General features: G+C 39.3%; 1 protein-coding gene across 2 annotated transcripts in view; it reads left to right on the top strand.

Annotated features, from left to right (window-relative positions):
• Positions 1 to 16,176, top strand: part of MMP16 (matrix metallopeptidase 16) — a 263,481-nt gene that overhangs the window by 218,773 nt on the left and 28,532 nt on the right. For both annotated transcript variants that reach the window (XM_045842403.1, XM_045842405.1), the window contains exon 7: positions 12,456 to 12,594. In XM_045842403.1, the coding sequence (XP_045698359.1) occupies positions 12,456 to 12,594 (139 nt within the window). The remainder of the gene's footprint in view (positions 1 to 12,455; positions 12,595 to 16,176) is intronic.

Here is a 16,176-nt window from a genome sequence, read left to right as displayed (position 1 = left end):
GAAAATTACAGTGGTGAAAAAAAAAGCAGGAAATGAACTTTTCAGCTTTGTTTCAAATGCCATTTCCTATGACACTTGAATTTAAAATAAGATCACAAAAATGGTCCAAGTGTGGACAAGTGTAACTTTTTTAAAAAGCTTTTTTATTAATATTTAATGAGCAGATGGAAAACCTTCCTACTTACTTCCAGATCATGGCAGCCAGAGATACTGTTTGGGCTAATGCATATGGTGAAAGTTAAACTGCATTGGTTGACAACTGGACACCCCTACAGTATGTAGAATTTGGGGGATAAGATTTAAAATGGAAGGCTCATAAAAACTCAGCCTTTTCTTGTTTTTTACTCACCCTGTCCAGTTGGAGGAGTGGGCATTCATGGCACCTGGCAAACATTGGGCTTTGCTCATGGATCTTGCCTTGCCCTGCCTTGCTCATGGATCTTGCCTTGCCTTACCATCTTTTCCATAAATCTCCATAGGATCTAGAGAAACAACTTATAATCAAATCCATTAATATTTCTTTATTGAAACTTATAACTGGCCTCAATAACCAGGGTAAAAAGACTTGAAAAATCCTCATATCAGTTCAAATCAGGTTCTCTTTCAAGAATGTGTAGCAAACTAAAGAAACAACTTTTTTTTCAAATTATCTGAATTTTAGAATTGTGGATACTAGCTTATCTACGTGTACAATGAATATTGTACAATGATGTAAGTAAATAAACAACATTTTGATTGTTTTCCCTTGGCATTGTTTCACAAATAGCTGTATTTAGTGTTTCAGAACCTTGTGAGATACAATAGTAAACACCTGTTTAAGGTAAGACAAGTTGCTGTGGCTTTTTTATACCAGGCCCTTATCACTCTTTCCAAGGCCTAGCATAATTCCTAGCTTTTGGAGGTGAAAAATAGGTTGTCATTAACTGAATCAAATTAGATAACCCATGATTTAGGAAGTTTCTTGAATGCTCATCTAATACACTTGTTACTGGGCAAAGTGAGATTCAGCCACCTGTTGCAGAAAACAAGTGTAACACAATAATTGATGGGGAAGGAAAAAGGTTTTTATTAACAGGGTGCCCAATTTGGGCGAGATGGAATTCCTCATCCCCAAGCCATTACCTTGTGCAAAATACAGAAATCCTCTTCTTCCCAAAAAGACTGAAATCCAAATTCATGCCCAGAGACCATTGTCCATTTTTTTCTGACCTTTTAGAGTCCAAGGCTGCTATGCAGATGGGTTTCCATCTCTCCAATTCTGGGCACTTTCTCCTTCTCTCTGGAGCACACACTTGTGGAGCTGCCACCTCCATTGCCTCCCCGCAGCTTCCTCCCTTACCCTGAGCTAGGGCAAACTTCCAGATCACTGCAGCCAGTTGTGCTGGGAACTCTGTCCATGGGGCCTGGAACCAATGGCTGCTTGTATCCTTGGGTCCCACAAACATACCTGACCACCGATGCATCAGTGTGCTGCTCTCAGGGCGAGAGAATAACAGCAATCTGGAACCCCTACCATGTGGCACAGGGCCACAATCTCCCACCAACCTGTTGCTGGAGGGGACTATGTCTGGTGCAAGCCTACTCTTGACTGTCTGAGCAGGGCAAGGCAAGATCCATGAGCAAAGCCCAATGTTTGCCAGGTGCCATGAATGCCCAGTCCTCCAACTGGACAGGGTGAGTAAAAAACAAGAAAAGGCTGAGTTTTTATGAGCCTTCCATTTTAAATCTTATCCCCCCAAATTCTACATACTGTAGGGGTGTCCAGTTGTCAACCAATGCAGTTTAACTTTCACCATATGCATTAGCCCAAACAGTATCTCTGGCTGCCATGATCTGGAAGTAAGTAGGAAGGTTTTCCATCTGCTCAGAGGCACAGTGTCTCTGCCCAGGGTGGGAAATCATGCACAGTTTGTTGACCTTTACCCTGCAGTGTGGCACACCATAGCTGTGGCTCCAATCCTCTGCCTTGAAGTTTCTTGCAACCCTTCTTTGGGGAAGGCAGAATCTCACTGTCTCATGGTTCCCTCTCCCACTCTGAGCACAGTCTCTTGTGCAGATTGGGGTTTTGAAACAACCCAGAAATCTGGCCAGACCCCCCGTTACCTTCACAATGTTATTTAAGGAGATACTTTCAAGGATACTCTTAAATTTTCATAGACTTATTAAGTAATCAGGCATAGATTCATGCTTAAGGGCTACAGGCAATTTGAAGGGTATTTTATGAGTACAGAAAATCACCTTAGGAACAGTGTTCATTAATTCATCTGTGTGTTGTTGTTGTTTATCTTTCAAATATTTGTAAATAAAATGGGTGCTCCTGGGAATTTTCTGGTAAGTTTTAGCATATTTGGAACATGTCACTCCCCTGATTTTCCCCACACCTCAATGCTAAAGGGAAAGAGGCATTTAGATATCCCTTTGGCAGAGTGTGGATGGAACCTAAGGTTACAAGGATGTGTGACTTGACCTGAGGCACAGAAGACCAAAGGCAGAGGCTGTAATCAAAGCCAGAACCAGAGTCTCAGTCTTTCCTCCCTACTGCATAATTTTGGCTTTTGTTTACAGTAGCAAAAAAGAATTTTTTTTAAAGATTTTATTTATTTATTTCTAGAGAGGGAAGGGAGAGAGAAAGAGAGAGAGAGAGAGAGAGAGAGAGAGAGAGAGAGAGAGAGAGAGAGAGAGAGAGAAACATCAATGTGCGGTTGCTGGGGGTTATGGCCTGCAACCCAGGCATGTACCCTGGCTGGGAATCGAACCTGGGACACTTTGGTTCCCAGCCCGCACTCAATCCACTGAGCTACGCCAGCCAGGGCTGCAAAAAAGAAATTTTTAAAAAATTCTTTGGAATTTTAGTCTCCTTAATTGTACAATAACAATGAACTTGCAAAAAACTTAAGGCAATTCTCGAACCAATATTAATATTGTTTTCACATAATGTCTTTCAGCAAATTTTTGACTTGCTTCCCACTATGCTGCTCCGAGCTGCCAGGGGTAAAATATTAATGCACAATAAAATTCATGGATCTCTCTCTGCCTTTTATTTTTATACATAATTGGCTTAGTGCATAATTTTGTAATCATGTGGCCCACATGGATTCACATTTGCAGGCTCAATGAATTAAAGAATATGGAAAGTGCCAGGAATGAAGGAACCTTTGAAATTGGTAGGAGGGCCAAAGAAAGACAACTTAAACACTTTGGAAAGGCAACCTCTGAATCAGTTGACATGTTTGAAGGCCTTTCTAGTTCATGTTGGCACACAGAGAGTCTTTGTACAGGACACCAGTACACATGGATACCACTGTGCCTGCAAGGGCCACAGTGATTGTGAGACATGGAAGGGCAAGGTTGGGAAGTGTTGGATTGGGGAAATGAAGGCAGAACCTCTGGAATGCGTTGCTGTTTGTGACCTGCCTCCATCATTGTCTGTTTTATTTAAATGTTTGTTGTTGTTCAAGTACAGTTGTCTCCATTTTCCCCGACCACTCTCCCCTCACCAAAGCCAACTTCCTACCTTGGGTCCTGCCCTGCTTTGGCTTTGTCCATGTTTTCTTTAGACATGTTCCTTGACAACCTGCCTCTTTTCTCCCCCATTACCCACTTTCCACTCTGCTCTGGTTCCTGTCTGTTCTTTATTTCAATGTCTGTGGATATATTTTGCTTGTTTCTTTGTTTTGTTAGGTTCCACTTATAGGTGAGATCATATGGTATTTGTCTTTCACTGCCTGGCTTATTTTGCTTAGCATAATGCTCTCCAGTTCCATCCATGTTGTCATAAAAGGTAGGAGCTCCTTCTTTCTTTCTGCTGCATAGAATTCCATTGTGTAAATGTACCATAGTTTTTTGATCCATTCATTTACTGATGGGCACCGAGCTTGCTTCCAACACTTGGCTATTGTAAATTGTGCTGCTATGAACATTGAGGTGCATAGGTTCTTTCAGGTTGGTGTTTAAAGGAGCATACAGTATGACTCCAGCAGTGGAATTGCTGGGTCAAAAGACAGTAGTACCATTGTTAGTTTTCTGAGGAAATTCCATCTTGTTTTCCACAGTGGCTGCACCAGTATGCATTCCTTTCAACAGTGTACTAGGTTTCCCTTTACTCCACAACTTCACCAGCATTGGCAGTTTGCTGATTTCTTCATCACGGCCATTCTGACTAGTGTGAAGTAATATCTCATGGTGATTTTAATTTGCATCTCTCTGGTGGCTAGTGATGCAGAAAAAACTTCCACAAGTCTCTCTGCCCTCTGTATATCCTCCTTGGAGAAACGTCTGTTTAGGTCCTTTGCCCATTTTTTTTAATTGTGTTTTTTGTCTTCCTGAAGTGGAGGTGTGTGAGATCTTTATGTATTTTGGAGATCAAACCCTTGTGTGAGACATCATTGGCAAGTGTATTTTCCCATACAGTTGGTTCTGTTTTCATTTTGCTAATGTTTTCTTTAGCCATGCAGAAGCTCTTTAATTTTGATGAAGTCCCATTTGTTTATCCTTCCTTATGTTCCTTGCTCTAGGGGACATATTGATGAAAATATTGCTGCATGGAATATCTGCGACTTCTCTCCCTATGTTCTACTCTAGAACTTTTATGGTATCACCATGTATGTTTTAGTCTTTTATCCATCTTGGGTTCATTTTTGTGTATGATGTAAGTTCATTGTTGAGTTTCAGTTCTTTCCATGTAGCTGTCCAGATGTCCCAACACCATCTGTTGAAGGGGCTATTTTTTACCCTGCTGTCTGCTTCTGCCCCCTTTGTCAAATATTAATTGACTGTAGAGACATGGGATTATTTCTGGGCCCTCTATTCTGTTCCGTTGGTCTATGTGTCTGTCCTTATGCCAGTACCAGACTGTTTTGATTACAGTAGCCTTGTAATATAGTTCTGTGTCAGGTATTGTGATCCTTCTTACTTTGTTCTTCTTTCTGAAAATTACTGCAGCTATTCGGGGTCATTTGTGGTTCCATACAAATTTTTTAAATGTTTGTTCCATATATGTGATGTGTGTCATTGCTATTTATATAAGAATCGGGTTGAATCTACAAATTGCTTTGGGTAGTATGGACATTTTGATGATGTTAATTCTTCCGTTCCATGAACAGGGTATATGCTTTCATTTGTTTGTGCCTTCCTTAATTTCTTTCTTCCTTGTTCTGTAGTTTTCTGAGTAGCGATCTTTTAACTCCTTGGTTAGGTTTATCCCTAGGTACTTTGTTTTTCTTGTTGCTATATCAAATGGGAAAGTTTTCCTGATTTCTGTTTGTGATATTTTGTTGTTGGTGTACAACAAAATATTGACTTTGATTTCTGGATATTGACTTTGTTTCCCACTGTTCTGCCAAATTCACTTATTAGATTGAGTAGTTTTTTGGTGGAGTCTATAAGATTTTTCTATGTACGCTATCATGTCATCTGCAAACGATGGCAGTTTTACTTACTTCTGTCCAATTTGGATGCCTTTCATTTCTTATTTTGGTCTGATCTCTGTGCCTAGGACTTACAACACCATGTTGAGTAGAAGTGTTGAAAGTGGATATCTTGTCTTCTTCCTTACCTTAGTGGGAAAGCTTTTAGTTTTTGCCCATTGAGTATGATGTTGGCTGTAAGTTACTCGTATATGGCATTTATTAGGTTAAAGTATGCTCACTCTACTCCCATTTTGCTGAGTGTTTAGCACCATAAATGGGTGCTAAACCTTATCAAATGTTTTTTCTGCATCTATTGATATGATCATGTGATTTTTGTCTTTCCTTTTGTTAATGTGAAGTATTGCATTTATTGTTTGGTGAATATTGTACCATCCTTGCATCCCTGGGAAGAATCGCACTTCATCATGATGTATAATCTTTTTAATGGAGTGTTGGATGTGGATTTTGCCAATATTTTGTTGAGGATTTTAGCGTCTATGTTCATCAGTGAATTGGCCTATAGTTTTCTTTCTTTGCTGTACCTGTATCTGGTTTTGGGATTGGGATGATGTTGCCTTCATAAAAAGATTTTGGGATTCTTCCCTCTTCTTGGAGTTTTTGGAATGCTCTGTGAAGTATAGAGGTTAGCTCTTCCTTAAAGGTTTTATAAAAATCTCCTGTGAATGCATCTGGTCCAGGGCTTTTGTGTGCCAGGAGTTTTTGATTATTGCTTCAATTTCACAAGCTGTTATTGGTCTGTTAAGGTTTTCTGCTTCTTCTTCATTCAGTTTTTTTTTTTAAAAGTTGTTCTTCTAGAAATTTGTCCAGTTCACCCAGGTTTTCAAATTTCTTGGCATGCAGTTGCTTGTAGCGATTTCTTACAATCCTCTGTATTTCTGTGGTATCAGTTGTAATCTGTCCTCTTTCATTTCTGATTTTGCTTATTTAGGTTCTTTTTCTCTTTTTCTTGATGACTCCACTTAAAGGCTTGTCGAGTTTGCTTATTTTTTCAAAGAACCAGCTGCTGGATTCATTGATCCTTAGAATTGTGCTTGTAGTTTCTATATCATTTAATTATTCTCTGATCTTGGTTATTTCCTTCTTTCTACTTGCTCTGGGTTGTCTTTGTTGTTGTTCCTCCAGTTCTTTAGGGTTAGGTTCTTTAATTGAAATGTTTGTATCTTTTTTAGGCAGGCCTGTATCACTATGAACTTCCCTCTCAGAGCTGCCTTCACTTTGTCCCATAAGTTTTGGATTGTTGAGTGTCCATTTTCATTTGTTTCCAGAAACTTTTTGATTTCTTCCTTGATCTCTTTCTTGACCCAATCATTGTTTAATAGCATCCTAATCAATCTCCATGAGTTTGAGTGTTCTTGAGTGTTTTCCTGGAGGTTGGTCTCTAGTTTCAACTCCTTGTGGTCATAGGAAATGCTTGGTATAATTTCAATTTTCTTGAATTTGTTGAGGCTTGTTTTGTGTCCTATCATGTGGTCTATCTTTGAAAATGTTCCATGTGCATTTGAAAAGAATGTGTATTTTGCTTCTTTGGGATGAAAGGTTCTATATATATATAATCAGTTAAGTCCATTTGACCTATGGTATTGTTCAGTGCCACAATATCCTTGCTCAAATTTTGTTTTCAAGATATACCTATTTTTGACAGTGGGGTGTTTGAGTGCTCCTATTTTGGGTGCATATATGTTTATAATGTTTATGACTTCTTGATGGATTCTTCCCTTGAGTATTGTGAAACGTCCTTCTGTGTCTCTTTATATGGCCTTTTGTTTTGAAGTATATTTTGTTTGATGTAAGTGTTGCTACACCACCTTTATTTGCTACCCATTTGGCTGGAATATTTGATTCCCACTGTTTACTTTTAGACTTTGCTGGTATTTTATTTGGAAGTGTGTCTTGGGTAGGCAGCATATGTGTGGTTCTAGGTTTTTTTTTTAATTCATTCAGCTACTTTATGCTTTTTATTTGACTATGTAATCCATTAACATTTAAAATTATTAATGATAGGTACCTATTCATTCTCCCTCCATTTTACCTCTGTTCCTCTCTCTGCTTTTCTATGCTTTTTTCCTGGTCTTCTTAAACAGTCCTTTTGGCATTTTTTGCAGTGCTCATTTGGTGGAGGTGTATTCTTTCAGTCTTTTGTCTGAGAAACTCCTTATTTAACCCTCTCTTTTTATTTGAAAGCATTGCTGGGTAGCATAGTCTTGGTTGTATGCCTTTACTTTTCATTACTTGAAATGTTTCTTGCCATTCACTTCTGGCTTCTGGTGTTTCTGATGAGAAATCAGCTGTTAGTCTTTTGGAGTTCCCTTGTATGTTGCTTCTTTTTTCTCCCTTGCTTCTTTAAAGATTCTCTCTCTGACTTTAAAACTCGGCATTTTATTTATGATGTGTCTTAGAATAGACCTCTTTTTGCTTCTCTTGAGTGAGACCCTCCTTGATTCTTGAACTTGCATGCTTTTCCCCTGTCCAAGTTTAGGAAATTTTCTGTCTTTATTTTTTTTTTTTCAAATAGGGTTCCTAACTGTTGCTCATTTGTGGCTCCTTCTGTTATTCCTATGATTCAAATGTTGTTGTGTTTCACATTGTCTTGCAGTTCCCTTAAGCTATCTTAACATTTTTTTATCCTTTCTTTTGGAAGTTGCTCTACCTGGGTGTTTCTTTCTACCTTTTCTTATAGGTCATTAATTTGATCGTCTCCTTCACCCAGCCTTCTTGTAATTCCTTCTAGTATATTTTTTTGTTTCATAAATCATATTCTTCATTTCTTCCTCATTCTTCTTTGTAGGTTCTATTTCCTTTTTGACACTGTTTTAGTCACTACTCAGTTCCTTGTACATGTCTGTGAGTTCCTTGACCATCCTTATCACCATTCTTTTGAATTGTGTATCTGATTGTTTGTCTTCATTTCATTTATCTTTTTTTTTACTAGGGAGTCTTCCATCCCTTTTGATTGTAGGTTCTTTCTTTGCCCATTCTAGTGACTCTTTTTGTTTGTTTCTGTGTTTCCCAATGCTCTGCTTTGCCAGCTGTCTCTACAGGGTGAACTTCTGTGGTAACAGTTCTGTAGGACTCAGAGGTGCCCTGACTTTGATCTCATTGACTGAATGCTCAAGGGTTGCCTTTTCTTCCACTTGTGTGGACTCTCACTTATTCAGGCTTTACTTGATGGTGGGTTCTCTTCTTCCACTAGCTTTTCTTATATTCACAACTCCTACTTTATCTTATATGTGATCAGGACAAGGTTAAGGGGAAATGGACTAAGACAGTGGGAAATTATTCTATGAGATTGAGAAAACCAACAAGTAGAGAACAGATAGGAGATCCTTTGGAGAAGTATAGAGATAACCATGATATTTCACCCAAGTAGATACATTTTATAAAAGGTGAAAAGGAGTTAAGAATCTTATTAGGAGGCAAAAATGTGAGCTGACTTTAGAAAGCAGAGCACTTATGCGAGTTTAGGTGGTGAGATATGGTGAGAGTATGGGCTAGAAACTTGGCATAGTGTGTGATAGAATATAGTTAACCACAACAATAATATAGCTTAGGAAAATGGCAAAATGAATTAAAACCAGGGAAGGGTGCTATGTGGGATTTGGAATAACAATAATATAAGGAATACATAATATGAATAAAAAGAATGAAAAGACCAAAAGTAGTGTGTCATTGGAATACGAGTGAAGGAAGAGAAATTAAAATGCAATGTAAAAGGGATAATAACAAAAACCTATCTAACAAACAAAACAAAAGAAACTAAACAAAAAGAAGAGAAATACAAAAATAAAATAATAAAAATAAAAATAACAAAAAATAAAATGCAAATTCTGAAGGATAGCAAGGTGAAATTTGCCCCAGCTCTTGTCTTTAGCCTTCTGACTTCTTTGTAGATCTATCTTTGGTCTTCTTATCACTCCAGGCCTTATTGTCTTTCACTTAAAAAAAAGAAACAAAAAAAAAGAAAAAAAAATAAGCCCCCTACTGTCTTTAAACCTGACAGGCTGGTTTTCTTGGTATTCCTGGATGCTGTAGGATAAAGGCGACTAGGCTCCATTTTTTTTTTTCTTTCCTGTGGTTCCTTTAGAATGGGGCTGGGTCTGGACTACAGTAAGCACAGGTGCCCGTTTTCCAGCCCATACTCTTAAGAGTGCTCTGCGGACCACACTGTCCACTCTGCCCATATGCACCAGGCTGGCACCTACAATCTACCTTGTTGTGAAAACCAGTGATCAGTCCCTGGGGTTACCTGAGTGGGAATAAGTCACACCCCTCCTCCTCCTTGTTTGCTGGCCTGGTAGCTGCTCTGGGACAAAGTCCTTTTAGGGCACTTTAGTGCCCCTACCTCTCTAAGCCCCTGCTGCTCCCCTTGATTAATTTGTAAGGTGCCTTGATTTAGAGCAAATTATGCTCCTCCTACTCCCTCTTCCCTGGGCTGGCTGCTGTGCACGAGAGATCCTTGCACTGTAACTGAGAGCCTTTGTTGAAAAAATTCCCCTAGGAATCCAATGGCCATTCTTAGCAAGCACTTGGCTTTCCACACAGACTAACTCTCTGACCAGTCCACAGATTATCTGGGTCATGTCTGGTTACATCCCATCTCTTCTCCCACCTACAGGTGCTGCTCAGCTCCCTAGTTTCTCTGGTACTGTCCTAGTTGGTAATCGCAATGCCAGCCAGGGTACACCACCAGCTGTTTGTCTCTTACTGTGTCTTTATCCCCCTGGCACCTTTAAGCATCCAGGTGTCTTCTGGGAGGGGAGGCAGCTGCTAAGTTATAATCATTGACCCAACTGTCCTCCAAAGTTCTTGTGGCAGCCACAGTCTCTGGTGCAGGGCCCGGGGACCCTCCTGTCTACTTACACAATCTCCTTACAGTCCATTTTTAAATGCCCCCTGCAACCTTTGGCTTCCAAACTTCACATTGGCTGGACTTCTGTTGGCTGTTCACTCTGTTCTTTGGAAGATGGGCTAGGTATCCCAGTTGGGTGCATGAGCAAGTGGGTCCTGCTTCCACCTACCTCACCACCATCTTCCCTCCATCCATTCAAAAATTAATATTCTTTATGTCTGGATTTAAAAAATACTAATTAATAAGAAAGTTATCACTATCTGATCTATTACCTAACCCTGTGGTGTCCAGATTATTGTAATATAAGTCAACCTATAATCAATGATACATTTTAACAGTTTGAGAATATTAAAAGTAACATATACATCTAGTACAAGTAATAAACACATTTTGAAAATGCCAACTTTTTTTATTTGAAACATGAGTATGCATTTCTATTTTTAAATAATTTACATTTCTAAATCCTCATGGTGACTATAACAGGTTCTTTCTTGAAAATAGACATTTAAGGAAAATCCAGAATTGTGAATTTGGATACTATTTAAAAGAATCACTTGTTAATATGTTACTTGCTTCCCCCATACTGTGAGTGTGTGTTTGGAGCATCTTTTGAAAAGGCGGACAATATGTCAAGTGACTTGAGCTTGTGAGGTGCTGTGTTATGTCATTTGTCTCAGAATTACTCTGGCCAACCTTTAACTTGTGTCCCCAGTGAAATTAAAGACAACCTGCAAGAGTCTAGCAGGACCACCTCATTTTATTTGATGTTATTAGTTGGGGTTATTGGCTGGATATTGGTATGTAATTACTCAGTGACTAGTATATTTCCCAAGGTGACAGTTATTGGTACTGGACAACCTAGAGCCCTTAATTCATCAACTTTCTTCTTTATTCATAAATAACAGAGGTTAGTAGAGAAAACAGCCCATGATAACTAAACAAAGGGCAACTGTTCAAAGGTTCCTAAAAATTTACTAGTTGGATTTATTTACATGGAAAAGGTTCAATTTTATATCACCTCAAATCCAAGAATCCTCAGTAGAGTATGTGGTATGTGTGTGCATATGTGTGAATGGACGGATGAATAATTGAAAAATCTGGAGAAACCTAATCAGGCCAACCTATTCTTACTAAAAGCTCAGGAAATCCCTACAATTAATCACTTAAAATGATTTGGGAGAGGAGGAACAAAAAGGAATGGAAACAAAAGTATTGGTGTTATACACACTTATCTAAATAGTACAAATATATAACTTGCAAGTGAAATTGTACACACAGAAATTTAAATTAAAGTGAAATAGTAAATTTTAATTTATTGAAAACTAATTTTTAAAACATCCAGTTTTTCTAATATTAAAGTACTTTGGATAATCACTAAATTATTCTGAATTTTTTAGTAGAAAACAATGTCATCAAATGTATAATTCTAGATTATTTTGCCATTAGTAAGTATTTATGGTGAAACATACTGTGTGTAGACTAATTATCAACTCACCAACATTTATGAACCTCTGCTCTGGTGCAAGCCATGTGTTATTCACTAGAGATAGGAACAGACACTTGTAACATTAAATGATCTTTGCTGTGCCTGAGTGGAGCCCAAAGCATTTTGGGAACATATAGGACAAGCAGTTGACCCAGTCTGGAATCCTCTGTGATGATGTTTTTTCAAGATCACTCTGTCAGTTTGCAATGACTATGTAATTTATTGACCCAGGCAGAACACATTAAATTGTTACAGAGGATTCCATTATAACTCCACAGTATGTTGGTTGCAATGTGGGGGAGTTAAGAGGCATCCCCAACCCTGGAGGTGGAGCCCACATCCCAGGGTGATTTATCTGTCCCCACACAGCTTTCACACTCTAGAAAGCTGACTTGTCCACAGATCTGGCAGGGTATGGTCTGGGCTCCCTCCTTTTTTCAACCTGGGAAGCCCTGTGTATAATGTCAATACCAAGATTGAGTTTTTTGCATTATTCTTTTAACCACACTATATGGGTTAGAGGTTGGGAGGTTTACTATCAAAAACTCATTGTAGGCAGATGTTTACCTCTTTCTGGACTGATGTGACAAGGATGTGGGCATGGCTTCAAGTGTTGCACCTCCCCTTACTCCACCCCTCCCCAAGGCCAAGCAGCCAGGCAGCAATGCTGAGCTACCTTGTGCTTGGCTTGCAGGAACAGTGGTTCTGGCGTGTGAGGAACAACAGGGTCATGGATGGGTACCCCATGCAGATCACTTACTTCTGGCGTGGCTTGCCTCCGGGTATCGACGCAGTGTACGAAAACAATGATGGGAACTTTGTCTTCTTCAAAGGTAAGGAGTGTCTTGCTCTGCTGCACTTGGGTCACTGTGTCCAGGGCCCTGTCACACTCAGAGAGATAAACCTGGGAAACCTGTTGAGTGAGGGTAGGCAGCTAATACATTGTATAAAAAAGTGCATATGTTCCCTATAAATGTAAATAAAGTGAAGTGAAAAGTAATTTTTAATTCTCTCATGTATGTTTTTCATATGGTACCACATGTAGAAGTCAAATTTAGAAGGCGCTGTGTTCCTGTAAATTTTCAGATTTTGCTTAAAAAGCACCGAAAAAGTAAAATGGATGGATGAATGAATGGTTTAAAAAGCCATTTCTCATTAACTAAGGGTTTTGGATTTTGTTTTTAAAGAGTATTTGGATTTGCTTACTATTTTATGCAGTGAAATCTATTTCATTTCTCAAACTTTACTTGATTTAGACAGTTTATATTAAATAGTTCACAATAAACTAGGAAATTGCTCATAAAGACAAGGAAAACATATGGGTAGAAAAAAAATCACTCAATTCACTTCTCCCCATGAAATTTACTATTTGTTGTTTATCTTAGTGACAAGTCTTAATTGCTACCTACTCATTGCCTGGTACATAAAAGTGAACTCAGACAACTGGTACTCTGTCCTCAAAAGTTATTAATATTCAAAACAATAAATTTTAATGTCTGTAGGGGAAGCCATGGACCCAAGACTGACTGAGCCTGGGGTAGAGGTGGGGGCAAGGAATTTGAGCAGAACATGTCTGAGCTGAATCAGAGGGGAACTAGGTCCAGAATGGGCAGGGTTGGCTGTGTTGCCCAGAAGCTAAAGGATGGAAAACGAGCATAAATTGGGAAAGAAAATGGGGTCTTAACCAAAAAAAAAAAGGAGAATGGGAGAATGAGGAGTAAAACAGAGAGAAGAGAAAGAAGGAAAAAGAGGATGGGGAGGAGGAGGAAGAGGAGAAGGAGGAAGAAATTATTCTCAGGATCAAACTAGAAGAATTTGTAATGCTGATGAGGGTAATAAAAGCAGGACATTTGGGAAACACTTGTAATATTTGAGTGAAGTTCAAACTACCCATGTAAAAGCAGTATATCCTTAGAATTTATTGTCTTAACAGATTAATCCCTGTGGAAAAGAGGCCAGTGCCTTTGTTATAAGGACATGTGGGGTCCGCAGTTAGATGCTGGCTTCACAGGCTGACTGGCTATGTGAACTGGACATGTTACTCAGCTCCCTTTGCCTCAGTTTCTCCCTCTGGAACATGGATTGGTATTATTTGCCTTCTCATGATTAGTTTGAGGACAAAGCTGAGGATGTGTGACCTTCTTGGTACACCTAAGCCCTTAGTGAATATCTGCTAGTATAACTATCAATATGTCTGTCCTTCTGACATCCAGAATAAGTATATAAATTATGTAGATAAGGACTGTGGACTTGTCCACTCTGGACATAGGAAAGAAACATCTAAATTCTGGTCTTTGGAGAGAAATGACCATTTCCTGAGCTGTAGTAACAGAAAGAACTATGGAATTAGCCTGAGGTGGCCTTGAGTTGACAGCTGACACAGGAGCTCTGCCCCACCCAGAAACTATTGCTCTGGAGAAACCCCACCATCCTGTACCAGCTCTCAATGCCTCAGGGCCTCACTTCTATCCATTTGCCTCCATGCTTGTCACTCATGTGGTAGCCACATCCTCCTTATTCCTGCCCACTCTATTTGAGTGCAGAACTTATGAAAGTGTGAAACTATGCAGTAGATATAAATACCACCAGAGGTGAATCTAAAATACAGCAGCATATTTATAATAGCCAAGTGCTGGAAATAGCCTAAGTGCCCATCAGTAAATGAGTGGATCAAAAAAAAACCCCAAACAAACAGAAAAAAAACTGTGGAACATTTACACAATGGATTACTACACAGCAGAAAGAATGATGGAATTCCTACCCCTCACAACAGCATGGATGGAACTGGAGACCACTATGCTAAGTAAAATAAACCATGTGGTGAAAGAAAAATACTATATGATCTCACCTATATAAGTGGAACCTAACCAACAAAACAAACAAATGAGCAAAATAGAACCAGAGACATAGAAATAAAGAAGAAACTGACAGTGAATGGCAGGTGGGGGTGAGGATAACAAGGGAAAGAAGGGCAAGTGTCAAATCAAGTAAGATATATAAAAGATCCATGGACAAAGACAATGGGGGGAAGGATTGAATGTGGGAGAGAGTGGGTGGGTAGGGCAGGGGACAGCAATGGGGGGATGGGGACAACTGTAATTTAAACAACGGTAAAAAAACTAAAAAGCTAAAAAATAAAATAAAATGCATTTTCTCACACACCAGTGTGTCTTCAGTTCTTGGAACAATGCTGAGGCAGAGCAGCCGAGACCAATGGTGATTAGTAAAAGCAATGGCAGTAAATACCATTGGACTCAGTGTGGTATCTCTTATGTTTTGATGCTGACAGTAGGACAACTTTGTTTCTGGTCATGTTTTTTATCCATCATCTAGAACAGTATGCCTGTCAGTGGTCTCCTGTTATCTGCTGCAGTTTCAGGAAATGTTTAGTTTCAGCTTTCTCAGTCAGAACCCTGCATGAGGCTTCTTTTCCCTGACCTACACCATGCACTACCTCCCAGTAGATGTGCTCCAAACCCAGCTGTGAACATGAACTACCCTGACACCAAAACTCATGTCCAGAGGGATCCAGGACCTGGTTTCCCCTTCCCTGGTCCAGCTCCCTACCTGCAGAAGAGCCCAGAGTTTGGGTGTCAGATGGCATATCACCCCTTTCTGAAGTCACATAACAGTCACATGACTGTCTCAGCTTGCTACTGTCACTTTATGGCTGTTACCACCTCAAAAGTCCAGGTAAACCCAAAGTCCGTCATCCCACTGTATGTCACCTTTGCTCTCTGGACCAGGAATCCATCCAGGTTCTTCTCTGCTTTAATTTCTACTTCCCACCTGGTGAACTATGCATTTCCCTTTTTCTTGCTTACTTGTATCCTTCCCTCTAGAATATTAGTTCAATATGACCAAGGCCTGCTCTCTCTTTTTCTTTTATACTGTTATATCCTCAATATATTTATCCAGGGGTTGACTAACTTTTTCTGTAACAACCAAGTAGCAAATGTTTTAGTCTTGACAGCCCATGGTATCTATCACATATCTTTATTTCTTTGTTTCTTTTCTTTTAGCTTTTAAAAATGTAAAAACTCTTCTCAAACCATGGGCTATACAAAAACAGGCCGCAAGTCAATTTGCTGAGCTCTATTTTAAATGATGCCTGAAATATAGTGAATAGTTCGTAATGTCTCTCTTCACTGGCCTTGATGTATCATAGCTTGTGTGAGTGCAAGGCTAGTCCTTGATGCAAGCTAGCCACCTGGTTTGGTACATATGATTGTCAACTGCTTCCTGGCATTATTTAGACCCCTTCATCCCTCTGCTTCATATTTGGAAGCTAACATGGGTCATTTTCCTCCAATTACATTTAAAAGTTAGTTTCTTTAGTTAGAGAGCTTAAGAATGTAAAATGTATCATCCTCAGAGAAGTAATAGGCTTTTCTCCAACAACTGAACATACTGCA

This window comes from Phyllostomus hastatus, unplaced genomic scaffold (assembly GCF_019186645.2).
Source record: "Phyllostomus hastatus isolate PE091 unplaced genomic scaffold, TTU_PhHast_1.1 phas_contig_38, whole genome shotgun sequence".
In the NCBI taxonomy this organism is placed as follows: domain Eukaryota; kingdom Metazoa; phylum Chordata; class Mammalia; order Chiroptera; family Phyllostomidae; genus Phyllostomus; species Phyllostomus hastatus.
This window is presented reverse-complemented; position numbering and strand designations above follow the sequence as displayed.